Consider the following 14,679-nt stretch of genomic DNA (forward strand, 5'->3'; position numbering starts at 1 on the left):
TCGCTCCCTCCCCTCATCCCGTCGCTCCCTCCCACCCCTCATCCCGTCGCTCCCTCCCACCCCTCATCCCGTCGCTCCCTCCCACCCCTCATCCCGTCGCTCCCTCCCACCCCTCATCCCGTCGCTCCCGCCCACCCCTCATCCCGTCGCTCCCTCTCACCCCTCATCCCGTCGCTCCCTCCCACCCCTCATCCCGTCGCTCCCTCCCACCCCTCATCCCGTCGCTCCCTCCCACCCCTCATCCCGTCGCTCCCTCCCACCCCTCATCCCGTCGCTCCCTCCCACCCCTCATTCCGTCGCTCCCTCCCACCCCTCATTCCGTCGCTCCCTCCCACCCCTCATCCCGTCGCTGCCGCCCACCCCTCATCCCGTCGCTCCCTCCCACCCCTCATCCCGTCGCTGCCGCCCACCCCTCATCCCGTCGCTGCCGCCCACCCCTCATCCCGTCGCTCCCTCTCACCCCTCATCCCGTCGCTCCCTCCCACCCCTCATCCCGTCGCTCCCTCCCACCCCTCATCCCGTCGCTCCCTCCCACCCCTCATCCCGTCGCTCCCTCCCACCCCTCATCCCGTCGCTCCCTCCCACCCCTCATCCCGTCGCTCCCTCCCACCCCTCATCCCGTCGCTCCCTCCCACCCCTCATCCCGTCGCTGCCGCCCACCCCTCATCCCGTCGCTCCCTCCCACCCCTCATCCCGTCGCTCCCTCCCACCCCTCATCCCGTCGCTCCCTCCCACCCCTCATCCCGTCGCTCCCTCCCACCCCTCATCCCGTCGCTCCCTCCCACCCCTCATCCCGTCGCTCCCTCCCACCCCTCATCCCGTCGCTCCCTCCCACCCCTCATCCCGTCGCTCCCTCCCACCCCTCATCCCGTCGCTCCCTCCCACCCCTCATCCCGTCGCTGCCGCCCACCCCTCATCCCGTCGCTCGCGCCCACCCCTCATCCCGTCGCTCCCTCCCACCCCTCATCCCGTCGCTCCCTCCCACCCCTCATCCCGTCGCTCCCTCCCACCCCTCATCCCGTCGCTCCCTCCCACCCCTCATCCCGTCGCTCCCTCCCACCCCTCATCCCGTCGCTCCCTCCCACCCCTCATCCCGTCGCTCCCTCCCACCCCTCATCCCGTCCCTCCCACCCCTCATCCCGTCCCTCCCACCCCTCATCCCGTCGCTCCCACCCCTCATCCCGTCGCTCCCACCCCTCATCCCGTCGCTCCCACCCCTCATCCCGTCGCTCCCACCCCTCATCCCGTCGCTCCCACCCCTCATCCCGTCGCTCCCACCCCTCATCCCGTCGCTACCTCCCACCCCTCATCCGTCGCTGCCGCCCACCCCTCACCCCGTCGCTCCCTCCCACCCCTCACCCCGTCGCTCCCTCCCACCCCTCACCCCGTCGCTGCCGCCCACCCCTCATCCCGTCGCTGCCGCCCACCCCTCATCCCGTCGCTCCCTCCCACCCCTCATCCCGTCGCTCCCTCCCACCCCTCATCCCGTCGCTCCCTCCCACCCCTCATCCCGTCGCTCCCTCCCACCCCTCATCCCGTCGCTCCCTCCCACCCCTCATCCCGTCGCTCCCTCCCACCCCTCATCCCGTCGCTCCCTCCCACCCCTCATCCCGTCGCTGCCCGCCCACCCCTCATCCCGTCGCTGGCGCCCACCCCTCATCCCGTCGCTCCCTCCCGCCCCTCATCCCGTCGCTCCCCCCCGCCCCCACCCCTCATCCCGTCGCTCCCTCCCACCCCTCATCCCGTCGCTCCCGCCCACCCCTCATCCCGTCGCTCCCCGCCCACCCCTCATCCCGTCGCTCCCTCCCCTCATCCCGTCGCTCGCTCTCATCCCGTCGCTCGCTCTCATCCCGTCGCTCCCGCCCACCCCTCATCCCGTCGCTCCCTCCCACCCCTCATCCCGTCGCTGCCGCCCACCCCCTCATCCCGTCGCTCGCGCCCACCCCTCATCCCGTCGCTCCCTCCCACCCCCTCATCCCGTCGCTCCCTCCCACCCCTCATCCCGTCGCTCCCTCCCACCCCTCATCCCGTCGCTCCCTCCCACCCCTCATCCCGTCGCTCCCTCCCACCCCTCATCCCGTCGCTCCCTCCCCACCCCCATCCCGTCGCTCCCTCCCACCCCTCATCCCGTCGCTCCCTCCCACCCCTCATCCCGTCGCTCCCTCCACCCCTCATCCCGTCGCTCCCGCCCACCCCTCATCCCGTCGCTCCTCTCACCCCTCATCCCGTCGCTCCCCTCCCACCCCTCATCCCGTCGCTCCCTCCCACCCCTCATCCCGTCGCTCCCTCCCACCCCTCATCCCGTCGCTCCCTCCCCACCCCTCATTCCGTCGCTCCCTCCCACCCCTCATCCCGTCGCTGCCCGCCCACCCCTCATCCCGTCGCTCCCTCCCACCCCTCATCCCGTCGCTGCCGCCCACCCCTCATCCCGTCGCTGCCGCCCACCCCTCATCCCGTCGCTCCCTCTCACCCCTCATCCCGTCGCTCCCTCCCACCCCTCATCCCGTCGCTCCCTCCCACCCCTCATCCCGTCGCTCCCTCCCACCCCTCATCCCGTCGCTCCCTCCCACCCCTCATTCCGTCGCTCCCTCCCACCCCTCATCCCGTCGCTCCCTCCCACCCCTCATCCCGTCGCTGCCGCCCCACCCCTCATCCCGTCGCTTCCCTCCCACCCCTCATCCCGTCGCTCCCACCCCTCATCCCGTCGCTCCCTCCCACCCCTCATCCCGTCGCTCCCTCCCACCCCTCATCCCGTCGCTCCCTCCCACCCCTCATCCCGTCGCTCCCTCCCACCCCTCATCCCGTCGCTCCCTCCCACCCCTCATCCCGTCGCTCCCTCCCACCCCTCATCCCGTCGCTCCCTCCCACCCCTCATCCCGTCGCTCCCTCCCACCCCTCATTCCGTCGCTCCCCTCCCACCCCTCATCCCGTCGCTCCCTCCCACCCCTCATCCCGTCGCTGCCGCCCACCCCTCATCCCGTCGCTCGCGCCCCACCCCTCATCCCGTCGCTCCCTCCCACCCCTCATCCCGTCGCTCCCTCCCACCCCTCATCCCGTCGCTCCCTCCCACCCCTCATCCCGTCCCTCCCACCCCTCATCCCGTCCCTCCCACCCCTCATCCCGTCGCTCCCACCCCTCATCCCGTCGCTCCACCCCCTCATCCCGTCGCTCCCACCCCTCATCCCGTCGCTCCCACCCCTCATCCCGTCGCTCCCCTCCCACCCCTCATCCCGTCGCTGCCGCCCACCCCTCATCCCGTCGCTCCCTCCCACCCCTCACCCCGTCGCTCCCTCCCACCCCTCACCCCGTCGCTCGCGCCCACCCCCTCACCCCGTCGCTCCCTCCCACCCCTCATCCCGTCGCTCCCTCCCACCCCTCATCCCGTCGCTGCCGCCCACCCCTCATCCCGTCGCTCCCTCCCACCCCTCACCCCGTCGCTACCCCTCACCCCGTCGCTCCCTCCCACCCCTCACCCCGTCGCTCCCTCCCACCCCTCATCCCGTCGCTCCCTCCCACCCCTCATCCCGTCGCTCCCTCCCACCCCTCATCCCGTCGCTCCCTCCCACCCCTCATCCCGTCGCTCCCTCCCACCCCTCATCCCGTCGCTCCCTCCCACCCCTCATCCCGTCGCTCCCTCCCACCCCTCATCCGTCGCTGCCGCCCACCCCTCATCCCGTCGCTCCCTCCCACCCCTCATCCCGTCGCTCCCTCCCACCCCTCATCCCGTCGCTCCCTCCCACCCCTCATCCCGTCGCTCCCTCCCACCCCTCACCCCGTCGCTCGCTCCCACCCCTCACCCCCGTCGCTCGCGCCCACCCCTCACCCCGTCGCTCCCTCCCACCCCCTCACCCCGTCGCTCCCTCCCACCCCTCATCCCGTCGCTCCCTCCCACCCCTCATCCCGTCGCTCCCTCCCACCCCTCATCCCGTCGCTCCCTCATCCCGTCGCTCCCTCCCACCCCTCATCCCGTCGCTCCCCGCCCACCCCTCATCCCGTCGCTCCCTCCCACCCCTCATCCCGTCGCTCCCTCCCACCCCTCATCCCGTCGCTCCCGCCCACCCCTCATCCCGTCGCTCCCCGCCCACCCCTCATCCCGTCGCTCCCGCCCACCCCTCATCCCGTCGCTCCCGCCCACCCCCCTCATCCCGTCGCTCCCGCCCACCCCTCATCCCGTCGCTCCCTCCCACCCCTCATCCCGTCGCTGCCGCCCACCCCCTCATCCCGTCGCTGCCCGCCCACCCCTCATCCCGTCGCTCCCTCCCACCCCTCATCCCGTCGCTCCCTCCCACCCCTCATCCCGTCGCTCCCTCCCACCCCTCATCCCGTCGCTCCCTCCCACCCCTCATCCCGTCGCTCCCTCCCACCCCTCATCCCGTCGCTGCCGCCCACCCCTCATCCCGTCGCTCCCTCCCACCCCTCATCCCGTCGCTCCCTCCCACCCCTCATCCCGTCGCTCCCTCCCACCCCTCATCCCGTCGCTCCCTCCCACCCCTCATCCCGTCGCTCCCTCCCACCCCTCATCCCGTCGCTCCCTCCCACCCCTCATCCCGTCGCTGCCGCCCCACCCCTCATCCCGTCGCTCCCTCCCACCCCTCATCCCGTCGCTCCCTCCCACCCCTCATCCCGTCGCTCCCTCATCCCGTCGCTCCCTCCCACCCCTCATCCCGTCGCTCCCTCCCACCCTCATCCCGTCGCTCCCTCCCACCCCTCATCCCGTCGCTCCCTCCCACCCCTCATCCCGTCGCTCCCTCCCACCCCTCATCCCGTCGCTCCCACCCCTCATCCCGTCGCTCCCACCCCTCATCCCGTCGCTCCCTCCCACCCCTCATCCCGTCGCTCCCACCCCTCATCCCGTCGCTCCCACCCCTCATCCCGTCGCTCCCACCCCTCATCCCGTCGCTCCCACCCCTCATCCCGTCGCTCCCACCCCCTCATCCCGTCGCTCCCTCCCACCCCTCATCCCGTCGCTCCCTCCCACCCCTCATCCCGTCGCTCCCTCCCACCCCTCATCCCGTCGCTCCCTCCCACCCCTCATCCCGTCGCTGCCGCCCACCCCTCATCCCGTCGCTGCCGCCCACCCCTCATCCCGTCGCTGCTCCCTCCCACCCCTCATCCCGTCGCTCCCTCCCACCCCTCATCCCGTCGCTCCCTCCCACCCCTCATCCCGTCGCTCCCTCCCACCCCTCATCCCGTCGCTCCCTCCCACCCCTCATCCCGTCGCTCCCTCCCACCCCTCATCCCGTCGCTGCCGCCCACCCACACCCTCCCGTCGCTGGCGCCCACCCCTCATCCCGTCGCTCCCTCCCCACCCCTCATCCCGTCGCTCCCTCCCACCCCTCATCCCGTCGCTCCCTCCCACCCCTCATCCCGTCGCTCCCCTCCCACCCCTCATCCCGTCGCTCCCCTCCCACCCCTCATCCCGTCGCTCCCTCCCACCCCTCATCCCGTCGCTCCCTCCCACCCCTCATCCCGTCGCTCCCTCCCACCCCTCCCACCCCTCATTCCGTCGCTCCCTCCCACCCCTCATCCCGTCGCTCCCTCCCACCCCTCATCCCGTCGCTCGCGCCCACCCCTCATCCCGTCGCTCGCGCCCACCCCTCATCCCGTCGCTCCCTCCCACCCCTCATCCCGTCGCTCCCTCCCACCCCTCATCCCGTCGCTCCCACCCCTCATCCCGTCGCTCCCACCCCTCATCCCGTCGCTCCCACCCCTCATCCCGTCGCTCCCACCCCTCATCCCGTCGCTCCCACCCCTCATCCCGTCGCTCCCACCCCTCATCCCGTCGCTCCCACCCCTCATCCCGTCGCTCCCACCCACCCCTCATCCCCGTCGCTCCCTCCCACCCCTCATCCCGTCGCTCCCCCGCCCACCCCTCATCCCGTCGCTCCCGCCCACCCCTCATCCCGTCGCTCGCTCCCACCCCTCATCCCGTCGCTCCCACCCCTCATCCCCGTCGCTCCCCCCTCCCCCTCATCCCGTCGCTCCCTCCCCTCATCCCGTCGCTCCCACCCCTCATCCCGTCGCTCCCTCCCCTCATCCCGTCGCTCCCTCCCCTCATCCCGTCGCTCCCCCGCCCACCCCTCATCCCGTCGCTCCCGCCCACCCCTCATCCTGACACTCGACCGAGATGCTCCCATTTAAAAACACATTTCACTTATAACATGTTAAAAATGCATAAAATGTGTTCTAAATAAAATGTGTTTTTTGAATAGATAGCGTATCTAAGGGAGAGAGGGGCGGCTGAATTAGGGAGATGTTGGGGTGATGGGAGCAGTGTAGTAATACATTTTATTTCATACAGTGCTTTTCTCCCAATGGGGACAGTGCTTCACAATTAAACTGTAGTGCGTAGGACTTTTACAGAGACGGTCCCTGCGCAGATGATCTTACAATTCTATGATTTTGGTGCCTGAGATAGTGGCATGACCAAGCTCGCAAGGAGCTGACGCCAAGGTTCCCCTGCTTCAAACCTGGTCTCGTTCTGTTATAAGTCAGAACCTGTTCTCACTGAGCCACTCCTGAGAAGGTGAAGGGGGGACATGGAAAGGGTTTGGAAATGAAGGGTCATTTGTTCTATAAAATCTAAGTGTTCAAAGAAACATTTTCTTTAGCTTTACTAAAACATTTTGGGGCTTATAAAAAAAATCATTTACCGCAATATAGTTCGTTATCGCGATAAATGTATTGGTATCGCTGAAGATTTTGTTTATTGCTCAACCCTACTCGAGTGATGCTATTTTTGTGTGCATTGTATTGTGCAGCGTTGCTGTCACACTTTTTTTACCCTCCGTAACTTATATAACGTATGGTTGATCATTTAAGAAGGAAATGGAGGATCTACACCTCCCTGCTTGAGATCAGTGCCTTCCAAATGTAGGCGTCCTCCATCCCCTTTTCTCTTCTTGCAGGCCTACAATGGTCACTGTGACGCCCTGAAGACTCTAGCAGAGACGCTGGTGAACCTGGACGTGCGCGACCACAAGGGCCGCACTGCGCTTTACCTGGCCACGGAAAGAGGATCCACAGAGTGCGTGGAGGTGCTGACCAGCCACGGGGCCTCTGCTCTCATCAAGGACCGCAAGAGGAAGTGGACACCACTGCACACAGCGGGTTAGGACTGCAGGGATTAGAATGGATGCTAGCTGATTTGTGGTCCTTTTTTGTTCTTAAAACTGTATAAGGTCTCTTGTAAGCATCACTTGCCTGTTACCTTGATCAGCAGAGGTGCAAGTGAGGCATGGAGGCCTAAAATACTTTTGATCCTTATTGTCATGGAAGCTTACCCGCTCGCCCCTTCCTCGCCATTGTCACCTTTCAGTTTACGAAGGAAAAAGCTGTGCTTGGAGATTGAACAATATTTCCTTGTTGCATTCGTCGAGGGGAATATTTTTAAGGCGCTTTTCCCAGTGGTTATAAGGGACTTTGCAGTAAGCGCTGGAGTGTCACATTGCACAGCGATTGTCTCAAAACTCCCATTGACTTGAAAGGGATTGCTTGGGTGATCCATTGCTTCGGAGCTTATTGACCTAGTCCCTTAGCATGCCCTTATTTTAAAAATCGTTCTAGGTCATAAGACCGCTTCCAGTGCGGGAAGACGCCTTCTATGGTGCATTCCCACCAATAGGCAATAAGGGGCCTTCCAGTGCTGCAGGAGGTCCTTCTGGCATTGAACTGTCTGTAAATAATAGGAATGATCGCCCATCTTACACTTAACATTGTTAAATTTGTGTGTTCTTCACAATCAGCTGCCTCTGGGAACACCGATTCCCTGCACCTGTTGATTGATAGCAGCGAGAGACCGGACATTACTGATGTGATGGATGCCCATGGGCAGTAAGTTCCAAGTATTGTGATTGGGAAATAACCGCAGATGGTTGGGTTTTATTTCTAAATAGATGCATGTAAGGGCGTGGGTTCCTACCACGTGGTGTTAAGGGCGCACTTGTCATTCAAAGCACCATATTATCTTCTAGCCATACTGTGCGGAGGGGTTTATGGAGGGTGGTCTTCTCCGTGTGTGTGTGTGTGTCTCACTATATATGGTTTGTTCTTAGGACCCCTCTTATGCTCGCTGTGATGAGTGGACATGTTGACTGTGCTCACCTGCTGCTGGAGAAAGGAGCCACAGTGGATGCTGGAGATAAAAGGGGAAGAACCACACTTCACAGAGGGGTGAGCAGCCACTGAGTAATTAATAAGGCCGTGCTTTGTCATTTAGTTATTGAGCAGTGATTATTATGAGATCTCATTTTCTCAACTAGAACACTGTCGCATTTTTTTATTTATTTTTTATTTATCTGTTTAAGGCTTAGATATCCCAAAAAAAGGAGATTTGGGGGCTCATCAGATTTTCAAAACCAAATTTATTGAGCTAAAAGCGGGACATTTCAGCTGTCTGCAATGTTTATCAAGGGACTGGCATGTTACTAACCGCTGCACAGACGGCCGACACATCAGTTCACCTTTTTTTGACTCGCTAAATTTGCTTTTGAAAATCCGAAGTGCCCTAATTCTCTGTTTAGGATTCACAAGACTGATAGCAGCCGGTCTTCCTTTGCGTTAGAGGCGCCAGTGACAGTATTGAAGTTTTGGTTTTTCTATTGGTGTGCAACGTTCTATAACCGCTCGGATACCTACATTGATGTAATTCTCTGTAGACTTTTTAGAGCAATTCATTACTAAAACGGCAGTGATGTTTAGACCTAAGGAGCCGTTGGTGTTCATGTTGTCTGTTCTCTGCAGTCCGTGACAGGCTGTGATGACTGTGTGGGGGCCCTGCTGGACCACGATGCCTTTGTGCTGTGTCGGGATTTTAAGGGACGCACGCCTATTCACTTTGCTTCAGCTTGCGGCCACGCTGCTCTGCTGCACTTGTTGTTGCAGGCTGCGCTCTCCACAGATCCACTGGATGCAGTGGTGGATTATAGCGGATACACACCCATGCACTGGGCTGCTTACAATGGTAAGATACTTACTGGAGCATGCTACAGGCTGAATACACTATGGGGGGAAAAGAGCTGTACAAGTATTAAACGCTGTTATAAGCTGGAAAATATAGTCCATGTAAGATGGCCATGTATTGCTGAATAACATATGTCTGGGGAATAAAAATATAAATTTCACAAGCGGTCACAATGTAAAATATTAGATTCTGAATTCTTTTTTTACATACAGCTGCCATTGGAACCTTTTTTCAAGAACATAAAGATAACATTGAGCTGAATAAATAATCTAACATGAAATGTCAGCAGTGCCTGTTGTCCTATCCATAAGTTATGTGTGTACCCTCTGACTGTATTTACAGTACCCAGCCCTCCTTATATACATGGTGTAAATACATGCACATATTCACACTCATTAAATATATATTTTATTGTTGTGCAGGGGGGAAGGGGGGCTTCTTTCTTTTTTTGTTGGTGGTTTCCTTCATTCGTGTGCTTCCTCCTTTCCCAGGGCACGATGATTGTTTGGAACTGTTACTTGAACACAACCCATTTGCTTACCTCGAAGGAAATCCCTTTACCCCTTTGCACTGTGCAGTGTAAGTACCCAGGCCAGCATGGCTTCGCATAAGGGATGACCTGGGGGAGGGGCAGGCAACGAATGTGCAATATGTTTTGCTTGGGCCTCTTATTGCGGGGAGTCACTGCTCCGTATGCCTTATTACAGAATTAACAGCCAAGACGGTACGTCTGAGATGCTCGTAGAAGCTATGGGTGCCAAGATTGTGAATAGCAGAGATGCCAAAGGGAGGTGGGTATAATAGTTTTACAATATTGACCAATCCAGTAAGGAAAAGTCCTACCTGTTTAATATTCTGACTAGTAGGTGATTTGGTGTTGGGCTTTTGCGTTTTCATACACCGATTTAATTAGTGTGTGAGATTATGCTCAGCAGGGGTTTTTATTGCTATTATAAGGTATTCAAAGGTTTGACATATATTTTAAATGCCCTTGGTTTTAATATTCCTTCTAATGTCTTAATTTGAATGAGCAGTGTTGTACATAAGGTCACAATAATTCTTTGTACAAAGTTTTGGGTTGAACTTTGTTTTGAAGCGCACAGATATGGTCACCTTACCCAAGATCCCACAGAACTGTGTCTCCGAACCCAATCTACTAATTTCCATGCTTGTTTTTATAGCTATAAACCGTAGTTCTCTCCAGTCGCCGATCAAAGCTTCTATTAAAACAGGCAGCAAATCATCTTGATCCTGTTGATTGCTCAGTGTATGATACTTTGCCTTTCGACCACAGGACTCCTCTTCATGCTGCAGCCTTCGCCGACAACGTGCACGGTTTACAGCTGCTCCTGCGCCACCAGGCGGAGGTCAATGCCACGGACCAGGCCGGGCGGACACCTCTGATGATTGCAGCAGAGAATGGGAGGACAGCGGCAGTTGGTAAAATGTTTTTGTCCTTTATATGGATGTGTATGAGGAGAGGGCCCTTGTATACATATTGGATGGTGAGCAGTTTCTTTGTCCGACCTGATTTGCTGACGCGGCCCCTTCTGATTGTAGAGTTCCTGCTGTATCGCGTGAAGGCGGATTTAACTGTGATGGACGCCAGCAAGAACACGGCTCTTCACCTGGCCTGCAGCAAGGTGCCTGGGTCTCCTTCTTAAGCAATGTCCTGGGATTATATAGGGGTTATTGTCCTTTTTCTGCCTATACACCTCTCTCGTACTGTAGTAGGGATTTTGTATTTTTTTTAAATTATATTTTACATTTTATCTGAGGACACAGATATTGAGGAATCTACGTGAACTGCAACATCTGTATTTTTGTACTTTGTAACTGCATACAGGCATACCCCGCATTAACGTACGCAATGGATCCGGAGCATGTATATAAAGCGAAAATGTACTTAAAGTGAAGCACTACCTTTTCTCCCACTTATCGATGCACGCACTGTACTGCAATCGTCCTATACGTGCATAACTGATCTAAATAACGCATTTGTAACAGGCTCTATAGTCTCCTCGCTTGCGCACAGCTTCGGTACAGGTAGGGAGCCGGTATTGCTGTTCAGAAAGTGCTGACAGGCGCAGGCGTGAGCTGCTGTTTATCTATTGGGCGATATGTCCTTACGTGTGTGTGTGTGTGTGTGTGTGTGTGTGTGTGTGTGTGTGTGTGTGTGTGTGTGTGTGTGTGTGTGTGTGTGTGTGTGTGTGTGTGTGTGTGTGTGTGTGTGTGTGTGTGTGTGTGTGTGTTCTATTAAGCATTCGTGTTTCATTCTAAAAATGAACATAGACGGCTTTCTTGAAATATTATTTGAGATGTTACAAAACTTTTCTTTTTTTCAAGCGCATACTAGACGTTGTAAAACATTTATCTGTTGTGTTTTGTGCAACGTTTTTGTGTGGCAGTATTATCCGAGATAGATAATGTAAGGCATAAACAGATGGTGTGTGGTTGTCCAGGGACATGAGGGCTTGTGAAACAGGCCTCTTATATGGGCAATTACACACGCATGAAAAAATAACATTCTAATCTACATTGCCATCAGACACCTGCTTCTGCCCACCAAGCGATGTCAGAGCCTAGTAGTTTGCGTGCCCACTCGCTACCGTCTGAAGGACTGTAGGACATCACTTGATTGGTGGCGGTAGGTGTCTGCAGCGATTTCAGATGGAACTGGAAACCTATTAAATAGCAAGTATTTTGCTGTTGAGATATCCATCACTTGTTGGCACATTCACATGTCTTAGGTCTGCAACCCTGCCTTTCACCATTATCACCTAGCATACAGTGCTTCCACTGCAGCAAGGGATTCTGGCAAATGACATGCAAAGGAGCACACAATGTGTCACCTTTTGCCTGTTGTCCATTTTTACATGGAACCCTTGCCTGGGATTAAAAACTGTGAAAAGCAGAGCATTTGCTTATAATGGTTCCATGTGAATGTGCTCACAAGTGATCTTCTTTATTGGCTATATGCTAACGGTGGAGGTTTTGTTGCCTTTTTCACCCACCATAACTTTGTGTGTCTCCTATCTCTAACAAGGGGGATAGACTCTGCGGGTAGCTGAAATGTTGGGCCAATAAAAGTCTTGGTGTTTTATATTTTTTTGCATCCTGTGCCTATCCCCCTTGTTTTAGTTCATAACTTTTTCATAGAAACTGATCTCTGCATCCTGCCCAGTAGTCTGGCTTATACTATTTTCGTGCGTGTGTTTTTTTTAATTTTTTGCACGCACGTTAATCTTCGCCTCTGTTTAGTCCAATGTCGTGTATAATAAAACTACATCTAAAACGCTTTGGGAGGTGTAGCAGCTTATCTATTAATTTGTTTTCTTACACCCCCCACCCCCCGTTCTGATAACACTGGTGTCTGGCACATCTGTTCAATTCCCCCTGATTCTCATGAATGTGTTTCTTTCCAGGGCCATGAGAAGTGTGCCTTGCTGCTCCTAGGGGAGACCGGGGACCTTGGCCTTATTAATGCAACAAACAGCATGCTGCAGATGTGAGTGGCACTGAAGGGGTTGGCTTTTAGGGTTATATCCAAGAGGCTGCTGCAAATGGACTCGACATGTTCTTCTGCCCCCTCTGGTGGTGGCTCAGTGTTATGGTGCAATACCATCTAGAGCAGGATTGGGCTCTCCAGCAGCTGCGGATCTATCAGACTTCACACTGAAAGTGCTGATGTGGGAAAGGTTATTCCAATATGTAGAGGTGGTAGCATGATGGAATCATAAGAGCCGCCCATAACACTTAAAGCTGCAGTTCAGTTTTTTTTTTTTTTTTTTTTTTTTTTACTTCAATAGTTTCATGTGGGCAATCTCTAATTACCTAAAGAACTGCATAGCTGCCGGTCAATTCGTTCTCCGTCTATTGATCGGCAAAGTTTGGCGGCATCTTTAAATATGGGGAATGTAAATCGTTGCTATAGGAAAAAACATGCTTGTTAAAATAGAATACAAGAAAATTGGTCTTTCAAAGTTGTTGTTTTTAAAACGGAAAATGCTAAAAGTATTTTTTGTTACTACAGAACTGATTTATTAAAAAAAACACACAGGCAGGATATTGCCTGAACTGCTTCTTTAACACACACACTCTGATTTGTGTGCACCCAAAATGGAGTTGGGTTCCAAAACTATTTAACAGAGGAACACTTTGAATGATGTAACAAAGTAAAGGCCTATTATAATGTGCATGATGGTGGATACAAAAATCGACCAATTACCTTTGTTCTGTGAATGGGCTCCGTCTCTAGTCTTCTTTAGGCTTTATATGTAATATTTCTTTGCAAGGCCAAACAAGACTTGACAAGTACTGTATAGATGTTTCTGTCGGCTAACATTATCCAGGAAATTGTGAATGTCCCTGCTGCTCACGTGTAGGTCACTTGTTCATATGGATTGCGTTACATACCCAGATGCAATTTAAAGAGACGATATTTGATCTTTTTTTTTATTTTCAGGCCGCTCCACATTGCTGCCCGCAACGGGCTGGCATCGGTCGTCCAAGCTTTGCTCACGAGAGGAGCCACTGTGCTGGCTGTTGATGAAGAAGGTGAGAAACACATGCACATCGATCTATCTGTCGCCCTCAAAACTACTTGAGCTGTGATTTGCCTATGGTATGGGATGCAGCTTTAAGATCTCTTCTATTTCTAATCATGTCTCTGGCTGTAATTGTAATGAGGCGCTGCAGGAGGTGAAATACAAAATACCTTAAACTATAGTGTGAAAATAGGAAAAAAACAGGGTTTGAAGGATTTGATAACTAATGGAGGGTTTTTTTTTAAACAAAAACACTGCTCAGTATGTACCATGCACGTCTTAAGAAATTGAGTCTGAGTGGTAATCCTGATGTAACTAACCGGTTTTAACACCTGGAGGGCCTGCATTGGAAGATTTGTTCAGAGTAAAAGTGCAATTTAAATTGCAAACGGTTCTGCAAACACATTAACACAACAGTACTTCTATTGATGTTACATTAAGAATGTTATGTGGCTTATGTTGAATGATTGAACAATTGCCCCTGTCCAAGCAATACTCTGCAAAACGTGGTAGAACCAGGGAGATCTTGCATTATTCGCCATAAATCTTTTTATCTGCAGCTTCTAGGCTGGGTTCCTGGCAGTGTTATTTGCTTGGTTATTAACCATAGATTTCCCTGGACTTGTTATGATGGCCTTTATGGTAGGTTTTTGCTCCGGCATAACGCTGGTGAAAAAAGAAAATGGTCGCTACTACAATGAACCTTTCTGGTTGGCGTTGCCTTTTCAGTGCTCGTACTTCTGTTTAAGCTGCACACTACTCTAGAGATGCCTGACTTCTAACTGACCATTAAAGCTGCAGTTCTGCCCCCCCTTCTGAGTACCTATAATTTACCCCAAAGTCTCACATGTTTGTGAATCGCATAGGCAGCAGCTTAGGTGCTCAAGGTCATTTGAGCTAATGTGAACCTTTGGTACACCACTAAAGGAGTAATCGCAGTCTCTTGTGACCTATAATATACTGTGTGGTTTTGGGCACATGCCAAGAAAATACCCAGCAGCCTTGACTTCAATGTGTTCTCTGTGGTACCACGTATGAAAGGAATCTTAGATTATGCCACTTACTTTTGAGAAAGGCCCTTGAGGCCGAAATGTCAACCACTGGCTTTCATGAAATCACTTTTATAGCAGAAACTCGTAGTGCTTAGGTTCTTCCTTTCATACATGAAAC

General features: G+C 55.5%; 1 protein-coding gene across 2 annotated transcripts in view; it reads left to right on the plus strand.

Annotated features, from left to right (window-relative positions):
- The window catches only part of ANKRD52 (ankyrin repeat domain 52), a 57,521-nt gene that overhangs the window by 29,269 nt on the left and 13,573 nt on the right, over positions 1-14,679 (plus strand). For both annotated transcript variants that reach the window (XM_075591304.1, XM_075591305.1), the window contains exons 18-27: positions 6,909-7,110; positions 7,746-7,833; positions 8,055-8,172; positions 8,743-8,962; positions 9,454-9,541; positions 9,670-9,753; positions 10,257-10,402; positions 10,523-10,605; positions 12,388-12,470; positions 13,428-13,519. In XM_075591304.1, coding sequence (XP_075447419.1) covers positions 6,909-7,110; positions 7,746-7,833; positions 8,055-8,172; positions 8,743-8,962; positions 9,454-9,541; positions 9,670-9,753; positions 10,257-10,402; positions 10,523-10,605; positions 12,388-12,470; positions 13,428-13,519 — 1,204 coding nt within the window. The remainder of the gene's footprint in view (positions 1-6,908; positions 7,111-7,745; positions 7,834-8,054; positions 8,173-8,742; positions 8,963-9,453; positions 9,542-9,669; positions 9,754-10,256; positions 10,403-10,522; positions 10,606-12,387; positions 12,471-13,427; positions 13,520-14,679) is intronic.

This window comes from Ascaphus truei, chromosome 3 (genome assembly GCF_040206685.1).
Source record: "Ascaphus truei isolate aAscTru1 chromosome 3, aAscTru1.hap1, whole genome shotgun sequence".
Lineage (NCBI taxonomy): Eukaryota > Metazoa > Chordata > Amphibia > Anura > Ascaphidae > Ascaphus > Ascaphus truei.